Here is a 25745-nt window from a genome sequence, read left to right on the forward strand (position 1 = left end):
TCAACATATTTTTCACTGCCACTTCCATGAAAAGCTCAGAAAAAGAGTCACTGGCTAAAAAGTCACAACAAGAACAATTTAAGCTTTACGTACAAGGGAAAAGGTAAATCTTCCACAATAACACTGCAGACGCAATCACTAGGAGGCTCTCCATGCTGCCGTGGTTTACTGGAATGTTCTTCAGAGTCCATCTTCTACAAGAGACATCATCAGCTTTCCAAGACCAACACTTGAAGCATTAGATGTAATACAAAATAAGGAGTTCTTTATTATTTATACAAAACTTGTACATTAAAAAAAAATTAAGATTCAGTAACTCTGCTGATCCCCTGAGGAAGCTAAGAGCGTTCATGGGTCCATCAAAGAGCCCTCTGTAAATGTTTCAGTCACCAACCTCCTGGCCACAGGAACTAGGCCATTCACGTGGCTCCTTCACTGGCTCTGAAAGTTGACTTTCCCTTTCATTAGGCTCCGCAAGCAAGCCAGGGTTTCCTGGACAACCTTAAAGAACATTATCTTCTCTGGCCCAAGCTAGAGTATTTTATCAGTACACAAGTTGATTTTTATTTCTTGAACACTTCCAATAAACTAGCATAAGAAGCTTTATTACAACATATACAGATTTGATACAGTTTACCAAAAAAAACCTATATTTTTCAACTAAATAAAAATGTCTCTTAAGCAATTAAAGTTGGCTTAGAGAAATGGTATTTTTCTTTCAAAACTGTGTTTCTCCATTGATTTCTAAGGTCCCAGTCTTGCTTGCATTTGACACTCACCCTCATCTAAGCAACATTTAAGAGCTCTGATATCTTTAGTAATGAATACAAAACCCTGTGTTTCTTAAAAGCCTAATGCTGAAAGACATGTTATAGCCAATCTAGACAAACATTTATATTTAAACAAAAGGCCTCTCTGAACAAATAGCCTGCGGAGATAAATGCAGTGATTTGTTTTCCTGACAGAACTATTTAGCACGTTTAACACATTATTCTGTAGTGTGGGAATAAGTGTTTCTTCCCTTGAAGAAAACAGGTCCCCTTCTGAAGAATAATGCTGATTACCCCACAAAATCAAAATAGACCAGCACCAAATGAAGAATTAATTTACAAATATGAACTTAGCTCTTACTTCTTGAAGTTCTACATCCCAGACTTAATAAATTAACTACAAAATCAGGAGTTTCGTCAGCTATAGTATAATTTTAAAATCCATTTTCAATCGGCAGGGGTGAGGGAGGAAGTCAATTGCACTGATCACCGTGAACTTCAAGAATTTCATCAAAACTTTTTTCCCAGCTTGTATTTGCCTTCAGAGGTGAGCTGTAGATTACCATCTTTGATGCTTTAACGTACGATATTCTTGTTGAAATCTTTCCAAAGAGCACAGCATGTAAAGCACTAAACTGTGTTCAGATCTGAGGAATCTGCATGGAAAGAACCTGAGACCTCTCTGAAAGAGTCAAAAACCAAGTGGTTGTCTCAGTGATCACATCTATTCATCCTCAACAAGCCAATGCATTGAGCTTTTTTAATTCACAGATTTTATGTTAGTCCTTTCGAACCCAATGCCCGTGTTCCAGTTCAGAACTGTCAAGCTATTCAAGCTGTCTTCTTAGTGCAAGCTCCTTGGAGGTCTTGTAAATTGATCTTCGACCTATGGTAGAAAATGACAAAGTAGCAATATATAAATATCAGGAATGTAGAATTTTAACCTGGGACTACAGTAGCTGAGTAGTAAGTTTTTACACTGCATATTTTTTGAAATATAGGGAAAACATGCTAAATATATCTTTGGGTATTACCTGTTGTGAATCATGTGACTTTTGACAAGATGTCCTGCTGCCAATGCTGCCATAAGTGACAATTCCCCAGCCATTACGGTCCCGCACACAATTCGGGCAAGCTGCCGGGCATTTTCCCCAGGATTATCTTTGCATGCTCCTTGAACACCTAGCATCTGTAGCCAGAGAGAGACACAGTAAGATTCACCCTTAAAATCATGAACAATTTCTTAATCAACTAAAAACAGGGCAACTATAAATGGCATTAGAATAGAACTAGACTCCACTGGACGTACTAACTTTCCAAGACTTGACAGCCACGACTGACAGTGCATAACACCATAGCTAACATCATATTCACAGCCTCACTGGCAGTACCCTTTACTCAGTAGATGATCATTCATCTGCTCTCTTCATCTACTTTCTTATCTAAGCACAAGCTGAAAAATGCCTATTTGGACACAATGGATTAGGCTGATATGACAAAAGAGTTTTGAAAAGACCAATTAAAATACAGAGGTGAGTGATACATAGTCTCAGCTAGAAAGAGAACCCAGAGTCGGAACTAGGCGTGTGGACTCTATGCCTGATACATCATACCTGCAAACAGGCTTGCTGAGGTAGCAGGTTGGTCCCACCGCCCACCGTTCCTATCTCTATAGATGGCATGGTGCAGCTGATATATAAATCTTCATTTGTGGGGCCACTTGCTTCCATTAAAGTAATACAGTTTGAACTACCAACATTCTGTGCTGCATCCTGGAAAAAAGAAAAGAAAAAAATCTACAATATACTTCCTTCACTCAGAAAGACGTAACAAGGGAAGTGGAGGCTGGAGAGCTCACCTGTCCACAGGCAATGTAGATGGCAGTGACAATGTTTGCTGCATGGGCGTTGTAGCCTCCTATGCTCCCAGCCATGGCAGAGCCCACTAAATTCTTGTTAATGTTGACCTCAATCATAGCCTCTGTGGTAGTCTTTAATACCTAGAAAACAGAGCTGTGTACATTTAGATGTTCCTCCAGAAGGTTCAGGGGAATGTTACCCAAATCTATCTTTCTGCACCTCCAGATAACAAAGTTTAGATGTGGCCCCATTCAAGTTCTGTCCTCCATTAAAAAATAATAATTAAAAAAAAATCAGTAAAGTTTGTTCCTATGGATTAGATACACATAGACAGGTGGCAAGGTACAACAGCCATCTTTGATGGAAAACACTGTCCCATATATTTAACTTTATTTAAAATGTTAATACTCCTTTACCCTAGTTTTAAATACAATTAAAGATTACAAAATAAAAAAAAAAAAGTTATCTATCCAGTCACTCACTTCTCTGACAACCTTGGCTGGAATGACAGCTTCACAAACAACAGATTTTCCTCTTCCCTCTATCCAGTTTATAGCAGCAGGTTTCTTGTCAGTACAATAGTTACCACTAACAGCTAGAATCTGCATTTCAGGGAAATACTCGTGAAGTTTTGAAAGTGCTTTCTCTGTACCCTGTTAACAAGAACGCAAAACACACACATATTAAAATGCATGAAATATTCATCCTTATGAGAAAAATTTATTTGTATCTATGATATATTTCTAAGTGTAATAACTATACTTCAAAGAAACTGAGCACAAAAGTAACAGCTGTTTTATTAACCATCACAATTACTTTCTTGGTCAGGTATAGATTCCTAATGTGTTTCTTTCTCGGTAAGAAAACCAAGTTCTTTGTAGTCATTGTTGAATAGGATGTAGATAAAAAATGATAATGTTAAAAATACTCAATAAGGATACTTATATTTATGTGTCACTGGGGAATGAGTAATAAATTCCATCTTCTAATTATTCAGCTGTTACCTAAAACCCCAAGTAATGCAGTCCGTAAAGAGAAGTGAGTCATGAGAGTCGATCTTGTGAGGTGGAAAGTCATTGAGCTTTAATATTACATAAAACACAAATAAGCTTTCCAATGACTTCCAATTAAATAGAATTAATTCAATTAATGACTCATACCTCAATAACCCAAAACATACTTATTGGCAATTTAAAAAATAATTTTATTGTGGTAAAACACATAAAATTTACCATCCTACCCATTTTTAGGTATACAGTGGTAAGTATATTCACACTGCCATCAACAAATACCCAGCACTCTTTTTTTTTTTTTCATCAACAAATACCCAGCACTCTTTTTTTTTTTTTAAGTTCTGGGGATATATGTACAGAATGTGCAGGTTTGTTACATAGGTATACATGTGCCATGGTGGTTTGCTGCACCCATCAACCTGTCATATAGATTTTAAGCCCCACATGCATTAGGTATTTGTGCTAATGCTCTTCCCCTTGCCCCCAACCCCCTGACATGCCTCAGTGTGTGTTGTTCCCCTCCTTGTGTTTGTGTGTTCTCACTGTTCAACTCCCACTTACAAGTGAGAAGGTGTGGTGTTTGGTTTTCTGTTCCTGTGTTAGTTTGCTGAGGATGATGGTTTCCAGGCTCATCCATGTCCCTCCAAAGGACATGATCTCATTCCTTTTTTATGGCTGCATGGTATTCCATGGTGTATATGTGCCACATTTTCTTTATCCAGTCTATCATTGATGGGCATTTGGGCCGGTTCCATGTCTTTGCTCCCAGAACTCTTTTCATCTCATAAAACAAAAACTCTGTACTTACTAAATAACAACCACCCATTTTCCCCTTCCCCAAACCCATGATAACCACCATTCTACTTGCTGTCTCTATGAATTTGACTATTCTGGACACCTGATTCAAGTGGAATGATATAGTATTTGTCTTTTTGTGACTGGTTTATTTCATTTAGCATAAAGTCATCAATGTTTATCCATGTTGTATCATGTGCTATAATTTCCTTTTTAAAGCTGAGTAATATTCCATTTTATATAGACATATACATACACACACATACAAATACATCTAATTTGTTGTCCATTCATCCAACAATGAACACTTAGGTTGATTCCAGTTCATGGCTATTATGAAAAATGCTGCTACAAACATAGGTGTACAAATATCTCTTTGAGAACTGCTCTCAGTTCTTTTGGGTATATGCCCAGAAGTGCAACTGCTGGATCATATGGTAATTCTATTTTTAAGTTGTTGAACTGCCATACTGTTTATTGGCAATGCTCCTTGACTTTTGATAGGTTTATTAGGCTGTAAACCCCACATAAGTAGAAAATATCCTAAATTCAAAACGGACAGACGAACAGACGGGCAGACAGATGGATGAATGGAGTCAGGGTCTTGCTACATTGCCCAAGCTGGCCTCAAGCTCCTAGGCTCAAGCTAACTTCCCGCCTCAGCCTACCATGTAGCGAGGACCACAGGTATGTGCCACTATGCCCAGCTATTTTCTTTTTATTGCTTGTAGAGATGGCATCTCACTGTGTTGCCCAGGCTGGTCTTAAACTCCAGACCCCAAGCAATCTCCTTGCCTTGGCCTCCCAAAGTACTGGGATTATATTGGCGTTCTTAAAGACGAATCTTGAAGTCTCTGGAAGAGGTCAGCTTCAAAGGTGGTCTCTTGACTAGATAAAGTTTTGAAATGTCAACACTAAGACTGTTCCCAGTCCTGAGTAAACTCAGGATATGTGTAATGCCAAGTCTAAATTAAATCTATCAAATGTAAGGAATACCAATCAACAAATGCCTGATTGATATAACATAAGTTATATCAATCAATATTTACCTTTTAATAAAAGTACTTTCAGATACTCCGCCTACACTTACCTTTGAAATCATGTTCATCCCCATGGCATCCCCTGACCTGGACTGGAAACGGATATAAAGGTTGCGTCCAGCTATACTTGTATGAAGTTTCTGTAGACGTGCAAATCTATAAATAAAAGATGCAAAGTTCATATTTTATTATTTATTTATTTATTTATTTATTTTTCTAAGATGGAGTCTCGCTCTGTCACCCAGGCTGGAGTGCAATGGCGTGATCTCAGCTCACTGCAACATCCACCTCCCAGGTTCAAGAAATTCTCCTGCCTTAGCGTCCTGAGTAGCTGGGATTACAGGCGCAGGCAACCATGCCCAGCCAATTTTTGTATTTTGAATAGAGACAGGGTTTCGCCATGTCAGTCAGGCTGGTCTCCTGGCCTCAAGTGATCTGCCTGCCTTGGCCTCCCAAAGTGTTGGGCTTACAGGCATGAGCCACTGCGCCCAGTCACAATTATTTCTTAATAAACTTACACAGTTCACATAAAAACAAATGTGTTAGCTTGAACTATATTGTGGTTATCATTTGTATTGATTATGCTACTTTATAAATTTAATTTTCTTTATTTAAAGTAAGTCTATTATACTAATACTTCTCTCCTATCTAGAAAATCTTTCTTTCTAAGACAGTTCTCTCCTAGGCAAAGTAACAGTCTAATCAAAATTACTAGCTCACACTTTTTTTTCTTACTAATTTACCTCTGTGGAGCTATTCATTTGAATCAAGATTCTTTTTTTCCCCCCAACCAAGCATAAATATTACTCATTTTAAATGAATGGCTTTAAAGTTGATATTCTGTTATGTGCTCTTAAGGAGGTAATATGTTAACAATTATGTTTGGTAATCACAGAAAATGACACTGCTTCTAAAATAAGTAGATATAAATATACATACAAATCCACTCACACACCTGCTAGTGCTGTCAAATGCCTCCTTTATCACTGCGAACCCTTCAGATGTTTCGAGCCAGGCTTTCACTTCTGCAGAGTCACAAGCACGTGGAAGACGCACAACTGGGCCACGAGTCATCCCATCTGCAAGGACTCGGCTGCTGGCACCTCCACCAAGCTACACAGTATATGTTAGAGAAGCAAGCACATGTTACCCAAAAACGCTCATGCTTGACCCAAAAGGTATCAACTAATTGTCCTTAAAACTCTTCTCATTGCCTTGCCCATGATGTATTTTAAAAATGGCAAATATATAAATGCCAACTTACACCTATTGCTCTGCAGCCTCTATTGGTGCTGGCCACAAGACAACCTTCTGTTGTTGCCATTGGAACCTGAAATTCTTTTCCATCCAAGCAAAGGGGTCCTGCTACTCCAACAGGGATGGGCATATATCCAATAACATTCTCACAACAAGCTCCCATCACCTACAAGGTAAAGTCAGGCACCAAATGAAAATCTATATAGTAAAATGCACAAAAACTCATCTCAGCTTGTCATTAATAACTATCTTCAAACATAATCCTTTAGTATGTATTCTTTTTAAACAAAATTTTTAATTTACCTTTAAAAAGTGTTTAAAATACTAAAATCTTTGAGTAATGACTATAAAAACAGGAAAAATATTTTTGATTTCTATGACCTACATCATAAGCAGAATAAAAAATTAGGGTAAAATGATTTAAAAGGAAAATGTTTTATAAAACTATGTACATATATGAAACTAATCAAGAAAAGAAAAAGATTAAAAACATACAAAGCAAACCTCTCTTCATCAAGAAAACAACATACCAAGGAGTAATTATAATCCCTGTAAGGTAGGTACTGGAGAGAAGAAGGTTCTGAAAGCTTTTTGGAAAGTAACTGTCTGCGAATAGATACACCACGCTCATGAGTTTCCATCAGAGTTTCCAACTTGTAGGCTGGGATATGCTTAGCATTGACTAACTGGATGATCTCAGCATCACTAAGGAATTTTGCACCTTTCTAAAGAAATGGAGAAAAAAATGAAATTGGGGTTAGAGAAATGAAACAGAAGGCTTGAAGGACTGTAGTTCATGTTATAAACCATTTAATACAAACAATGCTAAGTTAAAATAATGTAATTTTTTAATTAAATCACTATAGTTTTTAATTAAAAGATACCTCCGGGGCCGGGCGCAGTGGCTCAAGCCTGTAATCCCAGCACTTTGGGAAGCCGAGACGGGCGGATCACGAGGTCAGGAGATCAAGACCATCCTGGCGAACACGGTGAAACCCCGTCTCTACTAAAAAATACAAAAAACTAGCCGGGCGAGGTAGCGGGCGCCTGTAGTCCCAGCTACTCGGGAGGTTGAGGCAGGAGAATGGCGTAAACCCAGGATGCGGAGCTTGCAGTGAGCTGAGATCCGGCCACTGCACTTCACTCCAGCCTGGGCGACGGAGCGAGACTCTCTCAAAACAAAAACAAACAAACAAAAAAAGATACCTCCGCAAAATAACAATTCATTTAATATAAAAAATGCCAAACAAAAATAATATAAATACCATATCATTAGATTTTACAATACAAAGACAGGCTTGCACTAATACACCATAAAAAGAAAAATAAATGTGAATTTAGCAAGGTTTCAAGTGTGTGTCAGATGTAACAGCTATTGTTTAAACTCTAGTAAACTTTCTATTTTTAATATCCTGAACAGGCAAGATATTCACATGGTTTAAAAACTAAATATTAAAAGAGATACAACAAAAAGTCTTCATCCCATCTCTGTCTACCATCTGCCCAGTTCTTTGCTACCTACACATAAATAGGTACCGCTATTTTACTGTGTATCCATCCAGAGACTTTTTTATGCATGATTATAAATACACACACACACACACACACACACACACACATGCATATATACGGGTATAAATTCACACAAGTGTTGGGCCAAAGGGTATGAACATTTATAATCTTATAAATTTTTATAATTTTTACAACTTTATTAATTTGAATTAACACTGTCCAACTGCCTTCTCACCACCAATGTAAGAAAAGACCTTTCCAGGTTGGGGGCAGTGGCTCACGCCTATAATCCCAGCACCTTAGGAGGCCAAGATGGGCAGATCACCCGAGGTCCAGAGTTTGAGACCAGCCTGACAAACATGGAGAAACCCCGTCTCTACTAAAAATAAAAAATTAGCCAGGCGTGGTGGCACATGCCTGTAATCCCAGCTACTTGGGAGGCTGAGGCAGGAGAATCAATTGAACCTGGGAGGCAGAGGTTGCGGTGAGCCAAGATCACACCACTGCACTCCAGCCTGGGCAACAACAGCAAAACTCCTTCTCAAAAGAAACAAACAACAACAACAAAAAAAACAAGAAAAGACTTTTCCCGACAACCTCAATAGAGTATGTTATTAAACCTTGGGATTATTGCCAATCTGATGAGTGAAAATATCTCAAGTACAATTTTAATTTGCAGTTCTCTTAGGACGAAGTTAATCACCTTTTCACATTTTTAAGAGCCATATGTACTTTTTTCCTGACAATAGACTGATTATATTATCTGCTTTTAAAAAATTAGATAAAAATTTAGTCTCATCAGTTTGCAGGAGCTTTTTATATATTAGAGATTAGCCCTTTAGCCCTAAACATAAATTGCCAATATTTTCTCTTGGTTTATTAGCTGTCTCTTGACTCTGCTTGTGGTGGTGATATACATACATATGCATACATACATATATACACACACATTCACAATCACCACCTTCCACAAAACTGGTACCAGTAATTCAATTTTGTGACTACTACCTGTGGGTTTATTCAAGGATCTTCTTTGCAAACACTAATATTAGTCTAATTTTTCAAAAGAATAGTAAGATAAACATTAGCTGGTTTATGTATTGTCAATGAAAATTCATTCATTCTCTTAAAGTTTACTGAGCACCTACGAAATCCAAAGCCTTCTCAATACATGGACTTAGCCTTCTAAGAGCCTGATGTCTAATAATGGAGATATTCATGTAAATACGATACAAGCAACAAAGTACAACTGCCATTAAAAATGCACAGTCTCTATATAAAGGATGCTTCAGAAAAGAAAGGTTACTTCTGTTCGGCGGAATTGAGATAGATTTCATAGATGCTAGCATTTGCCCTGAAGGTGTGAACACCTGGAGATGGGGAGGCACGTCAGATGACAAAAACAATAGAAACCCAGAGTTGGGAACTGCGTTTAAAGAACAATGACTAAGTTCAGCTAAAAAGTATATGATTAAAGAATGCAGGCCGGGCATGCAGTGGCTCATGCCTGTAATCCCAGCACTTTGGGAGGCCAAGGCAGACAGACCACTTGAGGCCAGGAGTTTGAGACCAGCCTGGCCAACATGGTGAAACCCCATCTCTGCTAAAAATATAAAAACTAGCCAGACATGGTACATGTCTGTAATCCCAGCTACTCAGGAGGCTGATACACAAGAATCACTTGAACCTGGGAGGTGGAGGTTGCAATGAGCCAAGATGGTGCCACTATACTCCAGCCTGAGTGACAGAATGACACTCTGTCTCCCAAAATAATAATAATAATAAAATAAAATTTCATTTGTCAAGTATACCTCAATAAAACTGGTGAAAAATTGCACTTTACCAATAAACGTATTAAAATATATTTAAAAGAAAGAATTAACCATATTAAGCAGACATGGATGGAACATGATTATTTGCAAGAAAGCATGAGTAGATTGATATGGTCATGTAGGTAGAAGACCCTGTTCAAATCTCAGGAAAAAAAGCAGGCTTCCTCATGGGTATCAAGCTTACAAAATAAAACAAAAGCTTTCTTCTATCTTTGAAACTTGTCTCTGCGTTAAACTCTTTCTAGGCCTCAACACACCTATGAGAATACAGTAGTCGCTCATCTCTGATAAACAGTAATAAACTAGAAAGAGTTTTGACTCTGGAGTCAGAAAATCTTGGACCCTGCTATCAGCTTTACCATTTCCTAGATGTACTACTTGGGGAAATTAAACATACTGGAACCTCAACATTCTCATCGAAAAAACAGATAATTCTACCTACCTCTCAAGATTGTGGGAAATAAAGAGAGAAGATAGTATCTGTTAGTTATGTTACACGGTGCCCAGAACTTAGCTGTAGTGTACAGCAGATACTAGATTTTTCTTCCTTGGAAAAGCTCCTTTGTAATGAAAAATGCCACGTTGGAGTTTATGTATCATCCTCACCTCTGCATTCCCAAGTATCTGTAGACATTCTTCGTTAGGCCGAGGTTCCCCGGGAAGTTCAATTTCAGGTTCCTGTGTCACCAGTACTGATGAAGTATCGAGTAAGGAGGAGTTACCAACCACAAATGTAGCTTTGTTTGGGGTATCTGTTTCAGCCACTAAGGGTTTTATAACCTCAACTGTTCAAGAGATCAAAAGAAATCTCACAACACGGCACAAAATTTTGAAAACAGACTTTTTTGAAGAAGCAATGAAGGACTGAAAGCGAAGAGAATAACAAGTTACCTTTTCTTTCTCGGTTTATCCCTGTCTCTTCCTCTATTGAATCACACTTCTGGTTATTTCTGACCAGCACAGGTTCACGTCTACAACAGTTGTCTGGGACTTTCTTTTGTGTCACTACAGGAGAAGTGATAGGGTTTTTTAACGAGAGTGTAGATTCTGTCTCTGCTTGTTCAAAGAAGATGTACTTGACAGCCAGAAGGAGAGCTAAACTTAGGGTAATAACTTGTTCAATATCCATGCTGATCATTCTAAATAAAAGAAAGCAAATTAAAATATTATTCAGAAATGTACAGGACACAATCAACTTATATTAGCATAGAGTACTATGATTAATATATCACAAAGTAGACTTCAGTTAACTTACTTAGAGAGATAAAATTGCCAGAGGGAAACACTTGGTTCAATTCTCTTAGACACATTTTCATCCAGTCCTAAAGAAACCTTAGAAGTATCTGCTGTGCTGTTTTGAGGAGAAGGATCAGCTATCCAGCGACTGTGAGCATGAACAAGAACCAAGCCTAGAGACTGAAATAAAATTTTAAAAATAATGTATCCTCTGCATATCAACAGAACTTAAATTTCTTATCCCTAGCAAATGGACAACCAGACATTCTCTCTCATAGCTTCCTCTTACCATGAAAAAAAAAGCCCCAAGCTTGCTATGCAACTAAATAAAGTAGTGACCCCACTGAACTACTGAAAACATCCCAAAGAACAGGCTTTCAAAGGGAGATAAGGTGGAGGAACTTAAAAAGTTTGCTTAGGAGAGAGGGGCTAATAAAGACCAGGAGCCTCAAAGAAATGAACACATTAAGAAAAAAAGGAAGAAGGGGGTGCAATATCATCAAATGGGCCAAAAATTGTAGAAAATAAGAAATCTTAAAAGAATGAGATTGGAAGTGAGGATACTAGAAGGAGAAGAAAACTATGTCATTACCATAATCATCTTGACCCTCTGAGTTACAGGATTTGGCTTATTTTCTTCTTCTTCTAAAACTCGGGCAAAATGGCTGAGCTGCCAAATTGGACGACCCTCGCGGCTTTCCCGAGAAAGCTACAAATTAAGTCAGTGTGACATTAGAAGGTATTGATTCTGTTCAGGTAAACTGATGTAAGCAGAAATATTACCCTTCTACTAGTGCCATATGTAAGAACTGGTCTTACCTCTAATACCAAGGACACACAAGCTGGGAAGAAAGTCATGAACACGAAGTAGTTGGCAAGAACTGACATGCAGCCAAAGCAGCACATTATTTCAAGCTGACGAACCCCTGGTTAGAGAAAAATTAAAGATATAACTAGTAAAGTGTGTGTATTTTTGATGCTGCATGTATCACAAGGATATATTTGTCTTCCTGCAGGTAGACAAATACATGAAAATATCAATACATTAAGCTCCTTGCCATTTACTGGAAATAGAATTAGCAATTCAGAGGTGATGCCAAGCCTTAGGGAACAGCAGGAATAACCACGGAACTCTAAGTCCCTCAAGGGCAAAGCTCTTGCCTTCTCCCATGTTCCCAGTATCGCAATGCCAGGCAGAATCATAGTGTTTAATACACAACTGATAAACATATGTGTTTCCAACTCCTTTTTGTCAAGCAGTAGTGCCTTGTTATGAAATATGGAGCGCGCAGGCTACTCTAACGGAGCAAAACCCCAGTTACACTATTGATCTAATCCCACTTGTTAGGAGAAAAGCAATTTGCCAATTAACCAAGGATTTTTTATATAAGTAGAATATCCTGCCAGTTATGCCAGTCCTGATATAAGATCAAAATAATTATTTTTTGTGTACCAACAAACTCTAATTTCAATATAACCTCTATGATGGCTACTGAAGTTCTTATAATTTTGGTTATTTCACTGATCTGTTTGGAAAATGATATAATACAAAATGGCAACTCAAGATTAAAAATTAACAAACATAATCCACTACAAAATGCTTAAGGTATACATTTGGTAATCTCAAATAGAAAACAACCGAATTACAGAGGCTAGAAGAGACCTTAGATTACCACCAAATCCTTCTCTCTCACTTTACAAATAACCTTGAGCATAATATAAAACATATTTCTGATGTCAAACTAACAATGCTTTGAAACATAAATTTAAATTGTCCTATAAAAACTGCTCACAAAAACTCAAAGTTGTATTTTATTTCCTAAATTTTAAGATATCATTTGACTGACTAGAACAAGCATATATTGTATATTTTTAATTCCACAATTACCCTCAAATGTGGAAATTCAAGAGGCTACACAATCACAATAACAAAAGCATTATAAATCAAACTACATTTTAAACAGTAGCTGAATATAATCTTTTCAAACTTGAGGCCATCAAAACCATACTTGACCAATGCTTTCATGACTTGACTATCTACTATTTCTCTCTGCACAATATTCACTCATGTTGTTGCCATACGCTCTCCAGGCATTCTTCCTTACTTTGTCCCCAGATAAGTCTCTCTACACACAAAGAAACAGCACCAATCCACATGCATCCAAGAAGCTAAGACTTTCTACTTTTTGTACTGGCTTTTTCAAAGGGTTACTTCCAAGTTAATATGTGTTAAATCTGTCCTTTTCTACCCTAACCCACATCTCTAATTACACCATTTCTGTATAGCTGTAAATGTCTCACTGCCTTCTCCAACCACAAATCTAATCACTTCCTTTGTCTACTTTTCTGACCATATCATGACAAAACTCATCGCCCAACTGCTTTTCACATCATTATTATTTCAAGGAATAACCCCGTGGTTTCATGGCCCAACTATTACTTCCTGGCGAATCCTCTTCTCATATATTCTTTTGTTTGAATAAAATCATACAGGTACATTTTCACCTGATCAACATTTTTTCTTGAGTGTAGTGCTGGTTACATGACTATGTCATTATCAAAACTCATAAAATTGTACTCCCAAAAGTAAATTTTAAGGTAAGTAAATTTTTTAAATTAAAAAATATTTTATCTGCTAAATAAAATCTTTGTTGAATAAAAGAAATAACTAAATAATAATTTACTCTCAGAAAGTTAGAAGCAATATTACATTTTTAAAATACTATCCACTGAAAAGGCCTAAACTAATGACAGTAATTTACACCCTTAAAAGTTAGATAATTTACTTCTGAAAGAACGAGGCATCTCACTGACGGCTCTAAAGTACCAGGAAATACACAGTAGTTAACTAAGTATTGTCTTTATGAGAAAGTCATAAAATATAGTCCTAATGATTAGGAGACCTTCACACACCATAATATATTCCTTCTGGCAAATTTCCATGCCAGGCTGTAATTTTTATTCTACATAATGAAGTCCTATGTTTGATATTAGTATCTAATTCTCTACTATCCAAATTAAGAATGAAGAAACATGTGTTGAAGCTAATGCTGGCTGCTTGCTGAGATGTACTGCTTACTACTGATTAATATTTCCAATCACCTTATTAGGTGAATCTTACTCAGATCTGTCCAATTCCTGACTCTTTTCTCCCTACATGATAATTAAAACACAAAAAACCAAGTCACCAGTTGAGTCTAAGTAACAGCAGGGCCTGGAAGGTGTCTTCCAGACCAACCTTGGAATGCAATGTTGGTTAAAAAACCAAACAAAAGAAAGCAAATGAACAGAAATATCACAAATATAATAAAAAATTTTAAGAGTAATTTAAAAGTCAGAATTTAACAATAAATAATACAAATCCAAGATGTTCTTTTTCCTCTTTAGTGACATACCTATTTTAAAATATGGCAAAAATTGCTTACAAACCTGACATGGTACCAACTCCAATCACAAGACATTCAACAAGAGCATCGAGGGTAAACGTTGGACCTAAAATTGCCATTCCACGAGCAATATTTTCCCTTACTTCATCCTAAAACAGATCAAACATATCAATGAGGGCAAGGGACAAAATAACTTTTTTAAATGTTACAGCATCCTATGGCTTATATTAATATCAAATTACTATTCAAAGAGTAAAATATACAATATGATAAAACTAACAGGTATTCAAGATAGAAAGTGTGATGGTATTATGACAGATTTAAAAATGAATTTTTTTTTTCTTTTTTGAAATGGAGTCTCACTTTGTTTCCCAGGCTGGAGCGCAACATGCAATGGCTCGATCCTGGTTCACTGCAACCTCCGCCTCCTGGGTTCAAGCGATTCTCCTGCCTCAGCCTCCCGAGTAGCTGGGATTACAGGCACCCACCACCATGCCCAGCTGATTTTTGTATTTTTAGTAGAGACAGGGTTTCACCACGTTGGCCAGGCTGATCTCAAACTCCTGACCTCAGGTGATCTGCCTGCCTCGGCCTCCCGTAGTGCTGGGATTACAGGGGTGAGCCACTGCACCCAGCCAAATTTTTAAAAAAGAACATATAGTGCCCTGATTCCCTTTCCACTGAATAAGATATTTCTTAGGAATATTCCTTTGAGGTCGCGCATTAACTCTGTCATTTAAATCCCACATAATTAAACCCTACAAAATTCTATATTTTTGCCTACCATGGCAGAAGCTTAGTTGCAAATTTTTTATGAGATCATATTAGTATTAATAAAACCAAACTCATTTCCTTGTTAACATGTTCAAATGATCATACACATTTATCAATAAATAATCAGGGCAGAATTGTGTACTATGTTATACTCAAAATGCTCTGATATAATATTATTAAAAAGGTTAGGTTCTTCAAAGTGACTAATGAACATTAAGAAGAAACTTAAAATAGGAAATAACGCTAGTGTTAATTTAAGGGGTTTAAAAATAAGTCTGACCAGGCACAGTGGCTCACATCTGTAATCCCAGCACTTTGGGAGGCCGAGGTGGGTGGATCACTTGAGGTCAGGAATTAAAGACCAGCCCGGCCAACATGGCAAAACTCCGTCTCTACTAAAAACACAAAAATTAGCCGGGGATGGTGGTGCACACCTGTAATACCAGCTACTCGGGTGGCTGAGGCTCTGAAGACTCCCTTGAACCCAGGAGAAGGTTGCGGTGAGCCACGATCTCGCCACTGCACTCCAGCCTGGGCGACAGTGAGACTACATCTCAAATCAATCAATCAATCAGTCAGCCCTGGGGTTCTCTTCCATTAGATCCTGTTCTGGTCTCTGATGTGTTTCACTAGGAAAATACTCTTATTTACCCAAAAATTACCATAATTTCTGAAAACTTTCAAAAAGAAAAATGGAGGCAATTCAAAATTCCAGTAGCTACAGAATCATAATTGAGTTGTTAGATAAAGGGGACTGTTCCTGGGGCACTTATGGAGACCAGTCTTGGGACTTGAGAATTAAACTTAAAACTTTGGGCAATTCTTAAATCCTGGACTATGAAGAAACTCTATTAATCCTTCCTATTAATGTAAACTGAAAAAAAGAATACTAATCACATTGCTATCTTATAAATAATACTTACCTGTGAGTTGGAACTGAGGGCAAACTTTGCTAATGCACTTGCTCTGGAAAGGTCAATCAGAAGTAGGAAAAAGGGCAAAGCTTCACTGGAAAAGAACAAAATGATCAGATAAATTTAATGAGAAAAAGTATGATTTTAAAAAAATTCTTTTTAGAACAAAACCTTTCCCCCTCTATATTGTATGATCCTGTAGTATGTGTACCTTTCTGCAGACAAAAAGGTATACCCTATATTTCTTCAGCATCCTCAAAGCTAAACATAACAGTTGCTCAAAATATTTGTTAAAAATATTTTTAATGTTAAAATTTAAGTATATTTACATTTAAACACTTTTTGATAATTTTGTATCAAAAGATCATCCTTGGTAAAAAGTACCTCCTTGGATTACCATTAGGGGAAAAAAGTAGAATATATAAAAATTTTCATTAATCACCACCTGTGGAAGGATAAACTAAACAAACTCTCTGGAAACTAAATTGGCAATGACAGCACTAAAAAGCTCTTAAAAAAAAAAAAAAAAAGCAAAGCTCTAAAAAAAGCAAAACCACTGTCTCACTCCTAGGAATGTATCTGAAGAAAATGATTATGAATATGAACAAAAATGTAGTTACAAAAACATTCATCACAGAGTTGTTATTAATGAAAAAAATTAAATAACCTAACAGTCCAACATTAGATGATTAATAAACTACAAGATGTTTAGACAGAAGAGAATACATATAGCCATTACAAACAATTTAGTTTAACATTAAGGACATGGAGGCCAGGCACAATGGCTCACGTCAATAATCCTAGCACTTTAGGAGGCCAAGGCAGGCAGATCACTTGAGGTCAGGAGTTGGAGACCAGCCTGACCAACATGGCGAAAAACAGTCTCTACTAAAAATACAAAAATTAGATGGGCATGGTGGCAGGTGCCTGTAATCCCAGCTACTCAGGAGGCTGAGGCAGGAGAACTGCTTGAACCCAGGAGGCGGAGGTTGCAGTGAGCCAGGATCATGCCATTACACTCCAGACTGGGTGACGAGAGCGAAACTCCGTCTCAAACAAAAAAGGACAGGGAAAGATGTTGATAAACTATTATTATGCATAAAGAAATTATAAAACAATATATATGATGTCAGATATTTTCTTTAAGTGTAAAAACAGTAGAAAAGGATATATGCCAAAATGTTAATAGTTAAGAAAAGTAGCTAATAGTAAAATTATACAAAAAAATTCCCCTTATTTTCTTAACTTTTGAAAATGTGTGCCTTAGCAGCATGGGGAAGAAAAGTTTTTTAAAATGTATTTTGACAGAAAGTATATTTAGGTTTTAAATACTTACTTCAAGCCTGTCAATTCTTTGTCTAAGAAGTGAATGACAACTGTACTGAATACAAAGCTTGAGAAAATTGTGAAGAGGCCAGCAATACCTAAAATGACAAAAGTTCAATACTGAAAAACTTTTATCCTTTACTACACAAATAATAACAGTCTCACACAGTATTCTGAGATAATACTAGTTTTCTCCAAATTATTAAGGTCTCAAATTTCAGAATGTCTAACTGCCAATAATAAGGAAACTATTAAATGCATGCAGCACACTTTCAGCAACACACATATTTCCAAATACATGATTTGAATGAACAGGTTTATTTCTACAGCACATCAAAAATCTCATGACACCAGAAGTTAAACATGTAAAACTATTACCCAAAATATATTTTGATCCAAGTTGACGTAAATTCTGGAACTGGAAGTAAATATACAGGATTGCTATGCATCGTGTTATTGTCAGAATTATAATGTCACTGCTCAAAACATCCTAATAGGAGAGAAAGAAAAGGAAATTCCAATAGCTCTGACTTTTAAAATAAGCAATCAAAACTAAGAATTTTTATTTTGCATGTGTAATTCATTTACATATTGTCATGAGAACATAAATGTAAGCACAATACAAGTCCAATAAAAATATCAAACATGCAAATCAAAAATTAAATCCAACTTTTAATCAAACCACTGTGGTAAGTCAATACATCATTTCAATTTTTTTTTTTTTTGAGACAGGGTTACATGCTGTTACCCAGGCTAGAGTACAGTGGTGCAATCACAGCTCACTGCAGCCTCGACCTCCCAGGTTCAAGGGATCCTCCTGCCATGGCCTCCAAACTAGCAGGACTACAGGTGCATGCTACTACATCCAGATAATTTTTTAATTTTTTTTTTTTTTTTGAGACGGAGTCTTGCTCTGTCGCCCAGGCTGGAGTACAGTGGCGCAATCTCGGCTTACTGCAAGCTCCGCCTCCCAGGTTCACGCCATTCTCCTGCCTCAGCCTCCTGAGTAGCTGGGATTACAGGCGCCCGCCACCATGCCCGGCTAATGTTTTGTATTTTTTAGTAGAGACACGGGTTTCACCGTGTTAGCCAGGATGGTCTCGATCCCCTGACCTCGTGATCCACCTGCCTCGGCCTCCCAAAGTGCTGGGATTACAGGTGTGAGCCACTGCGCCCAGCCTTTAATTTTTTTTAAAGACTTGGTCTTACTATGTTGCCCAGGTTGTCCAGGCTAGTCTTGAACTCCTGGGCTCAAACAATTCTCATGCTTTGGCCTCCAAAAGTGTTGGGATTACAGGCATGAGTCACTACACCTGGCCCACACTCATTTTTGACTATTAGTTACTTATAAAAGATGTATTTCTCAAATAAAGTCAATTACACTCATTTGTGAAGAGAACGCAAAATAATAGTATTTCCAGTGCATTCCATATAAACAGAAATTTGAGGTAAGTTCCTACATACTAAAGATTTTACTCGGCCGCGCGCAGTGGCTCACACCTGTATTCTCCCAGCACTTTGAGAGGCCGAGGTGGGGGGATCATGAGGTCGGGAGATCGAAACCATCCTGGCTAACACGGTGAAACCTCGTCTCTATTAAAAATACAAAAAATTAGCCGGGTGTGGTGGCGGGCGCCTATAGTCCCAGCTACTCTGGAGGCTAAGGCAGGAGAATGGCATGAACCCGGGAGGCGGAGCCTGCAGTGAGCCGAGATCCTGCCACTGAACTCCAGCCTGGGCGACAGAGGGAGATTCCCTCTCAAAAAAAAAAAAAAAATATTTTACTCATAACTTTTAAAAATTATGTGGTCCCTAAAGGGACCATATAAGGACTTAAGGGCTCTTTAGAAATTGAAAATGTAATTTACTTTAGTCAATATCAAATTAACTTCACTAACCTCTTCAAACTTTGGACATTCATAATTCCAACCACAGATCTTATTGTTACCAGTAAACATGTTCATGGACATCATGCAGATGGTCAGTGTCACTGTTCCCACTATGACTTCCCAGGGATGGGAGGCCACGAAGAGGCCATGCATTCGAAAAAGTCTTGACAACATTGTAGATACAGAATCCGTGGATCCTGGAAGGAATATCAAGTGTGAACACTTAGCATACAGCTCATTGTATTTTTAGGAAAAGATTTAAAGGAAGAGTGTGCTATATAGCTCACTGTAGTTTTAGGAAAAGATTTTAAGGGAAAGTATGCCATAAACCCTGCTTTGTATGCACAGTGTCCTATACATATGACTATTTGATACTGTTCCTTATAATTCTGGAAAATAATTATAAAATTAAAAGAACTATGTTATTACTTCTTCACTCAAACAATAAATCCTTGACTACTCACTGGCAACCAACTTTAAAGCAGTCATTTCTTAAAAATTATATGAATTCAAACATTTAAGATCAAACCAGATAAGTAGCTCGACCTTATTACCTGAGCCTTGTAAGTAGAAGAGCAATCAAGCAGAAAACACAAGTGAGAAACAGCTATTCACATTTTCTAATTACCGAGATAACAGCATGTTAAGTATCTTCTTCATCATCTACATTCTGATTACACAAAAGGTAAACACCAAAGAATCTACTTGTTGAGTGTCCTGCTATAAATCATGTTAGTTTATAAGATCCTCAAGGGCAGGGACCTCTTGTACTTTTTCATTCCATAAAACATATGGCAGAATGTCACTAGCAAAAGGATGTTTAATAAAACCTGCCTAACATTGCTGTCAACAGAAAAAAAGTCTTTTCTGATAGATGTTTCTACATTAATAAAACAGGATAAGAATTTTGCTGTGGTGGCTGCTTTTCTTCTAGCAGAATCATCAACAATAGTGCTAGAAGACCAGTAGAAAAGCATTAGACATGAAAAGCTCCCAACTTTCACAACTAATCAAAAGCTAGAACAGTAGTAGAAGAGGATGACTGGCTGAAGTATCTGTATATGGCATTCCAAAAAATTCCCAATAGAACACATAGAAGATTTTGATCTAGTGACTACCATGACTAAATTTCCTGTTTGCTAAATACTAATTCTGATATTCTATTTTGAAAAAATCTTATATTACCATTGGTCTCCACAAATAAACCTACAAGTCTTACTTCTTTCACTGAAATTAATGCCTGTGATAAAGCATATTAGTAACCCACAAAAATCAACAAAAAGACTTAAAAAGTAAGCTCATTAACTGCCACACTAGCAAGAATTCAAATGAATCTCACATTTAGTAATAACTAAGAAAGTGATTCATCTGTTGAAGACAGACTATAAAAAGGCAATCAAGTAAGAGAAAGAAAGCATTTATCTATTTATAAAGGGTTGGGGAAAGACCAAAAAAAAAAGAAAAAAAAAAGAGTAGCTTTAAGGAACCAAAGCAAATATCAAGTGTCATCTCTCACTGCATCACTCCATGTTCTCTACATTTCAGCCATACCACGCCACTAGCTGAATGGTTTTCAAACCGTTGATCCACAACAACTGGATCAATTAGATCATGACATCAATTTCGTCAATAAGAACAAACATTTTTAAATAAAATTAAATAGAAAACAATATTATAAATAATAGCTGTTGGGTAAGCCAGGTAGTATGGGTAGGTATTATTTCTTAAAACTATGTTTCAAGAAACTATCCATATATAAGTGTGTGTCTGGCTTTTAAATTAACATGTATTTCCTACTGTGGGTCAGTTTTAAAAAGCTGGTAGTACCTAAAGGAATATAAATGTGGCATGTACCTGCCTGTGTTTACTCATGCTTTTTCAGCCTTCCACCCTGAGTCTTATTCATCAGTTTACCCTCCAGCACCTTGCACTCACACATAGCATTGCTCAACAAATGCTGGCTTAAATTCTTAAACTATAGTAGCATGTGTTTTATGACACATCTTGAAACAGACCTAAAGATGACTTTTTTTTAAGGCACCTAGATATGGATGTAACCCATGCCCTCTAGTTTAAGGCTAAATGCAGAGCATTCAGGGAATATATTAATGGGGTATGGGAAGGAGAAACATTTTACATACAGGTTGAGTATCCCTTGTCCAAAATGCTTGGGACCAGAAGTGTTTCAGATTTGGGATGTTTTCGAATTTTGTAATATCTGCATTACATTTACTAGCTTAGCATCCCTAATCCAAAATCCAAATTCCAAATTCCAAATGCTGCAATGAGCATTTCCTTTGAGTGTCAGGTTGGTGCTCAAGAAATTTCCGATTTTGGAGCATTTCGGATTTCAGATCTTCAGATTAGAGACAGTCAACTTGGAACTATCCTGGAAAACGTAAAACAGCAACAAAATACTTTCTATTAAATTAGCAGGTACTTGGACTTAAAATATTGGAAATCTTTAATCAAATCTTAGATTTGAACCCTACTTAATTATAACCAAAAGACTCACTAAAAGTAAAAGGCTAGATTTTCATGATGGTATTCTATCACATAATTTCTGTCTTATATTTAAAACACAACTCTACCAAGTGTTCTACAGGATCAACTAGCATCGAAGTTCCAGAAAGTAAATTAACTATGTGTTTCAAAATTAGGTCAAAATTATTTCTAACTCTCTTTCCCTGCAAAAAAACACTTCAGCTCAGATTTTTCCTCATTATGCCAATCAGATTCCATTATTATTAAAAAGTTAATTCATTTGAATTAAAATCTTAGCTGCAACCCTGTAGGAACACTAACTTGTGAACAAATTGGTTTAACATCATAAACCCATAACTATACATTAGACACATTATGTATTCCCTCAAAAGATTTTATGGTGGCATTGTAATTCTGGGACTTTTTTCCCAGGTGTAAAGTCATCTTTGCAATATTCAAGGAAAAAAATTACACATGACCCTGTCAGCCACCCCTAAACACAGAAAACCCCACCTATTTGGAAACAAACAGAGCAATCTTATAAGGGTGTGTCAAAAGCAACCATAATTATAAACAATCTCATTTCTCATGAACATCCTCCCCATTGCCCTGTGATTATGCAAAGCATTTACATGCCATAGAATCCAATCTTCCACCTTCATCAGCAGTTGCAAATGGAACAAGCAGGCTACAGGATAGCTCCTGCAAATTGAGTTGACAGTATTTATGCAACACTGCAATAAAAATTAATTTCACTTAAAGAAACAAAACAAATAGGCAAGGTATGCCTTACTTATTCAGACTAAAAAGTATGCTCCAAGCATTTTACAGATTCTTTAAAAGAATGGATAATTCTTAAATGTCAATCCAATCTGCTACAGAAACCACCTACCATGACCAACTGCAGAAAAGGATGTTTTGGCATCCTACTTCCTCCTACTCAGCACTCCGCCTGCATTGCACATGCCAGTATTTGATTATATACTGTCTTACAGTGTTCTCAAATTAATTAAATGTGTACATTTTGTCTCTTTGAAGGCAAGAACTGCGTCTTATATGGCAGTCATTTTCAATCCCAAGAGGATCTAGCATTCTGCTGCTCAAGCTGGTATTCCAGAAAGAAGGAAAAAAAAAAAAAAATCTTGCACTGGCAATCAGGAAACCTGGATTCTATACCCAATTAGCTCACATTCTATTATATGCTGTTTTTAAGTCATATCTCTTCTCTTCATTCACTTATGAAGCTAGAGCTCCAAAGTTCTCTGACAAAGATAAGTATTAAATGGCATCATACGAAACTGCTATTTTTGTAGGTTAGCTGAATTTTAAATACTGGCAATTTCACATGGGTCAACCTAAGTAGACCATGTGATTCCATAATGTGGCTATCTATGGTCTAGAAACTAGACCATAAAGGAATAATACAAAGAGTGTGTGCATGCAGGCATACTCACTTATCTTGAAATGGTTATCCCAAACACCTGACAATTTTCATGTTAATGTTGTAACCTATGTGCAATTTTGTTTAACCTTCATGTTACTAATTCCCATTTGTCTTGACCACCAAGTTTATCATAAGTTCTGGAAGAACACTACAACAAAGCAGGCCTGCAAAACCCAGTCTATGCCCAAAGTACTGTCCAGGCCTTTGCTAGATTATCTCTAAATTGCAAAATGCCTTTCATTGCATGGAGACGAAAATAAATTCATAAGTAAACAAAAAGTACATTCTCTACCTTGTGGGACGCCGAAAACATGCACATTTAGTATAGCCCAGAAATAAATGTTTCCTAGGACTCTGCAGGACCATGTCTAAGAAGGCATATCCTCAAATCCTGAAATATTTCAAACGACTACTTAAGAATGAAGTACATCGACCTCCTCCTACTGCAGAAATTAACTGTTCTATATTTTTATCTCCAAGGTACATTTTTCCTAAAAGAACATCAGCACCAAGGAGACTACGCCCCTTACCAAAAAAAAAAAAAAAAAAAAAGAAGAATCTTTTGAGTCCTTGTGCGAATCCCCACGTTGGGTTCTGCATGCTCTCAAGCCGTTCTCCTGTAAATAACCGGACACATCTACACCAATCCACGGTTCTTTACGGTTCTAAGTTAGTCAGCAGCATTTACAGAGATCTTTCCCGTCACGTAAAAGAAAGGAGCTAACGAACAGCAGCTCCTGGGCGTGAATGCCCGGATCCAGCAGGCGCGCTTCTCCCGTCTGCCCTGCGAGCTGCCAACCCAGAAGCCCCACAGACCCCTAGCATTTCTTGAATCCAGGGGCCTCCGAGGTCACCCTGCCTGACACCCTTTCTGCCCCGATTATCGCGACAATGCAGCCAGCACTGCCTACTCTGAACACGGCCGATGAACGCGGCTACGCCCCGCGGGTCCACAGATGATGACCGCAGTCACCAAGAGGCCAGACCGCCGCCCGCCTCTCAAGCCCAGTTCGGGACCCTGGGTTCCTCTGGCACTGGTGCCGGTCGCCGCTCGGCCTGCCGGGCCTCAAGGACATTCCTTGCAGTCCACGCGGGTCCGGGTCGCCACACCAACAAAGCGCAACCGCAGCACCCTCCAGGTCCACAGGAGCCGCCGGCAGCCACTTCCCAGGGCTGAGGGAAGCTCCAGAATTGCCACCAAAATAGCCCAAACCCCGCTCCCACCCATCTCGCCCCGCTCCCCGCCGCCCCGGCCCCGCTTCTCGGCCACCACCCGCCTCACCTCCAGATCTCACTAGAGGCCACCGAACCCCGGCGCCGGTGCTCCGCCCGTCTCCAGTCAACGGAGACACGGAGCGGAAGGAACACTCGCCTTGCGCACGCGTGGAGCCGGACGAGCCTTCGACCAATAAAAGAGGATCGTTCGATTGTCTAGCCAATCGCCTGGGGGCTGCTCGGCCTGACGGCGCTACGTCACGATCGGTCGCCTTAACAACCGCCCACAGCTCTCTGCAGGGCCAAGAACAGGCACCGCACCATCTCTCACCATGGCCCGGCCAACCAATAGCCGTTCGAGTCCCAGCAGTAGGGCCTGCCTATTGGCCCTAGAGCCGTGGGAGCGCAAGCATGGCAGCTGCCTAGGCGAAGGCGATAGGGGACCTGGCGGGTGGAGTGTCCCACAGCCCCAGGGCCTGACCCGTGGTCGTCCTGGCTGTGAGAGTACAGTGGGAGGCAGTTACAGGAAGCGGAATTGAGCATGAGGGAAAGGGTCAGGTCGACGCAGGGTCAGGTCGATGACTGAAAGCTCAGTTACTAGCGCGGGAGAGATGGAGGGAAGTGGAGGCGGCCATGAAAAAAAGAGGAGTATAAAAAAGGGAAGGTGGCAGCGACGGGCACCTCAAACCTATAGCTGGCCGGTAGCCGAAACCAGCGGTTTCCCGAGATTTACCCGTTAGTGTAAATGGCTCCGGTTACCTGCATCTCTCTGTCTCGTGTAGGACATCCATTGCATGCTGGATTCGCTCTGAAATGTGCCTCTCCTGCGTCTTCTCTGCGTTCCTTCTTCTCTCCACCTGGTGCAGGGCTTTATTATCTCTTTCTTAAAACAGTGCAATAGCCTCTCCAAACTGGTCTTCCCAGTCTTAGACGCACTCACTTTCCAACCTCTCCTGCACAACTCCCACACGCAGTATGTGCCATACTACTTCCTATTAT

The 25745-nt window shown here is 38.4% G+C and overlaps 1 protein-coding gene across 2 annotated transcripts; it reads right to left on the bottom strand.

The window, feature by feature from the left end:
• Positions 1 to 243: 243 nt before the first annotated feature.
• On the bottom strand, positions 244 to 24941 carry HMGCR (3-hydroxy-3-methylglutaryl-CoA reductase). 2 transcript variants are annotated; one of them, XM_007975643.3, is made up of 20 exons: positions 24814 to 24941; positions 19613 to 19800; positions 18093 to 18204; positions 17725 to 17812; positions 16398 to 16482; positions 14744 to 14849; positions 12134 to 12240; positions 11907 to 12023; positions 11334 to 11494; positions 10970 to 11217; positions 10685 to 10863; positions 7265 to 7459; positions 6742 to 6900; positions 6433 to 6590; positions 5528 to 5633; positions 3112 to 3282; positions 2629 to 2769; positions 2384 to 2542; positions 1805 to 1959; positions 244 to 1656 (listed from the first exon to the last, which is right to left on the bottom strand). In XM_007975643.3, the coding sequence occupies exons 2-20, from the start codon at positions 19775 to 19777 to the stop codon at positions 1602 to 1604; spliced, it is 2667 nt and encodes an 888-aa protein (XP_007973834.1). In that variant the 5' UTR covers positions 19778 to 19800; positions 24814 to 24941; the 3' UTR covers positions 244 to 1601. The 2 variants fall into 2 exon arrangements, with proteins under 2 accessions (XP_007973834.1, XP_072870773.1); XM_073014672.1 differs by lacking the exon at positions 24814 to 24941 and adding an exon at positions 21745 to 21955.
• Positions 24942 to 25745: the final 804 nt, after the last annotated feature.

The sequence above is a fragment of the Chlorocebus sabaeus genome, chromosome 4 (genome assembly GCF_047675955.1).
Source record: "Chlorocebus sabaeus isolate Y175 chromosome 4, mChlSab1.0.hap1, whole genome shotgun sequence".
Lineage (NCBI taxonomy): Eukaryota > Metazoa > Chordata > Mammalia > Primates > Cercopithecidae > Chlorocebus > Chlorocebus sabaeus.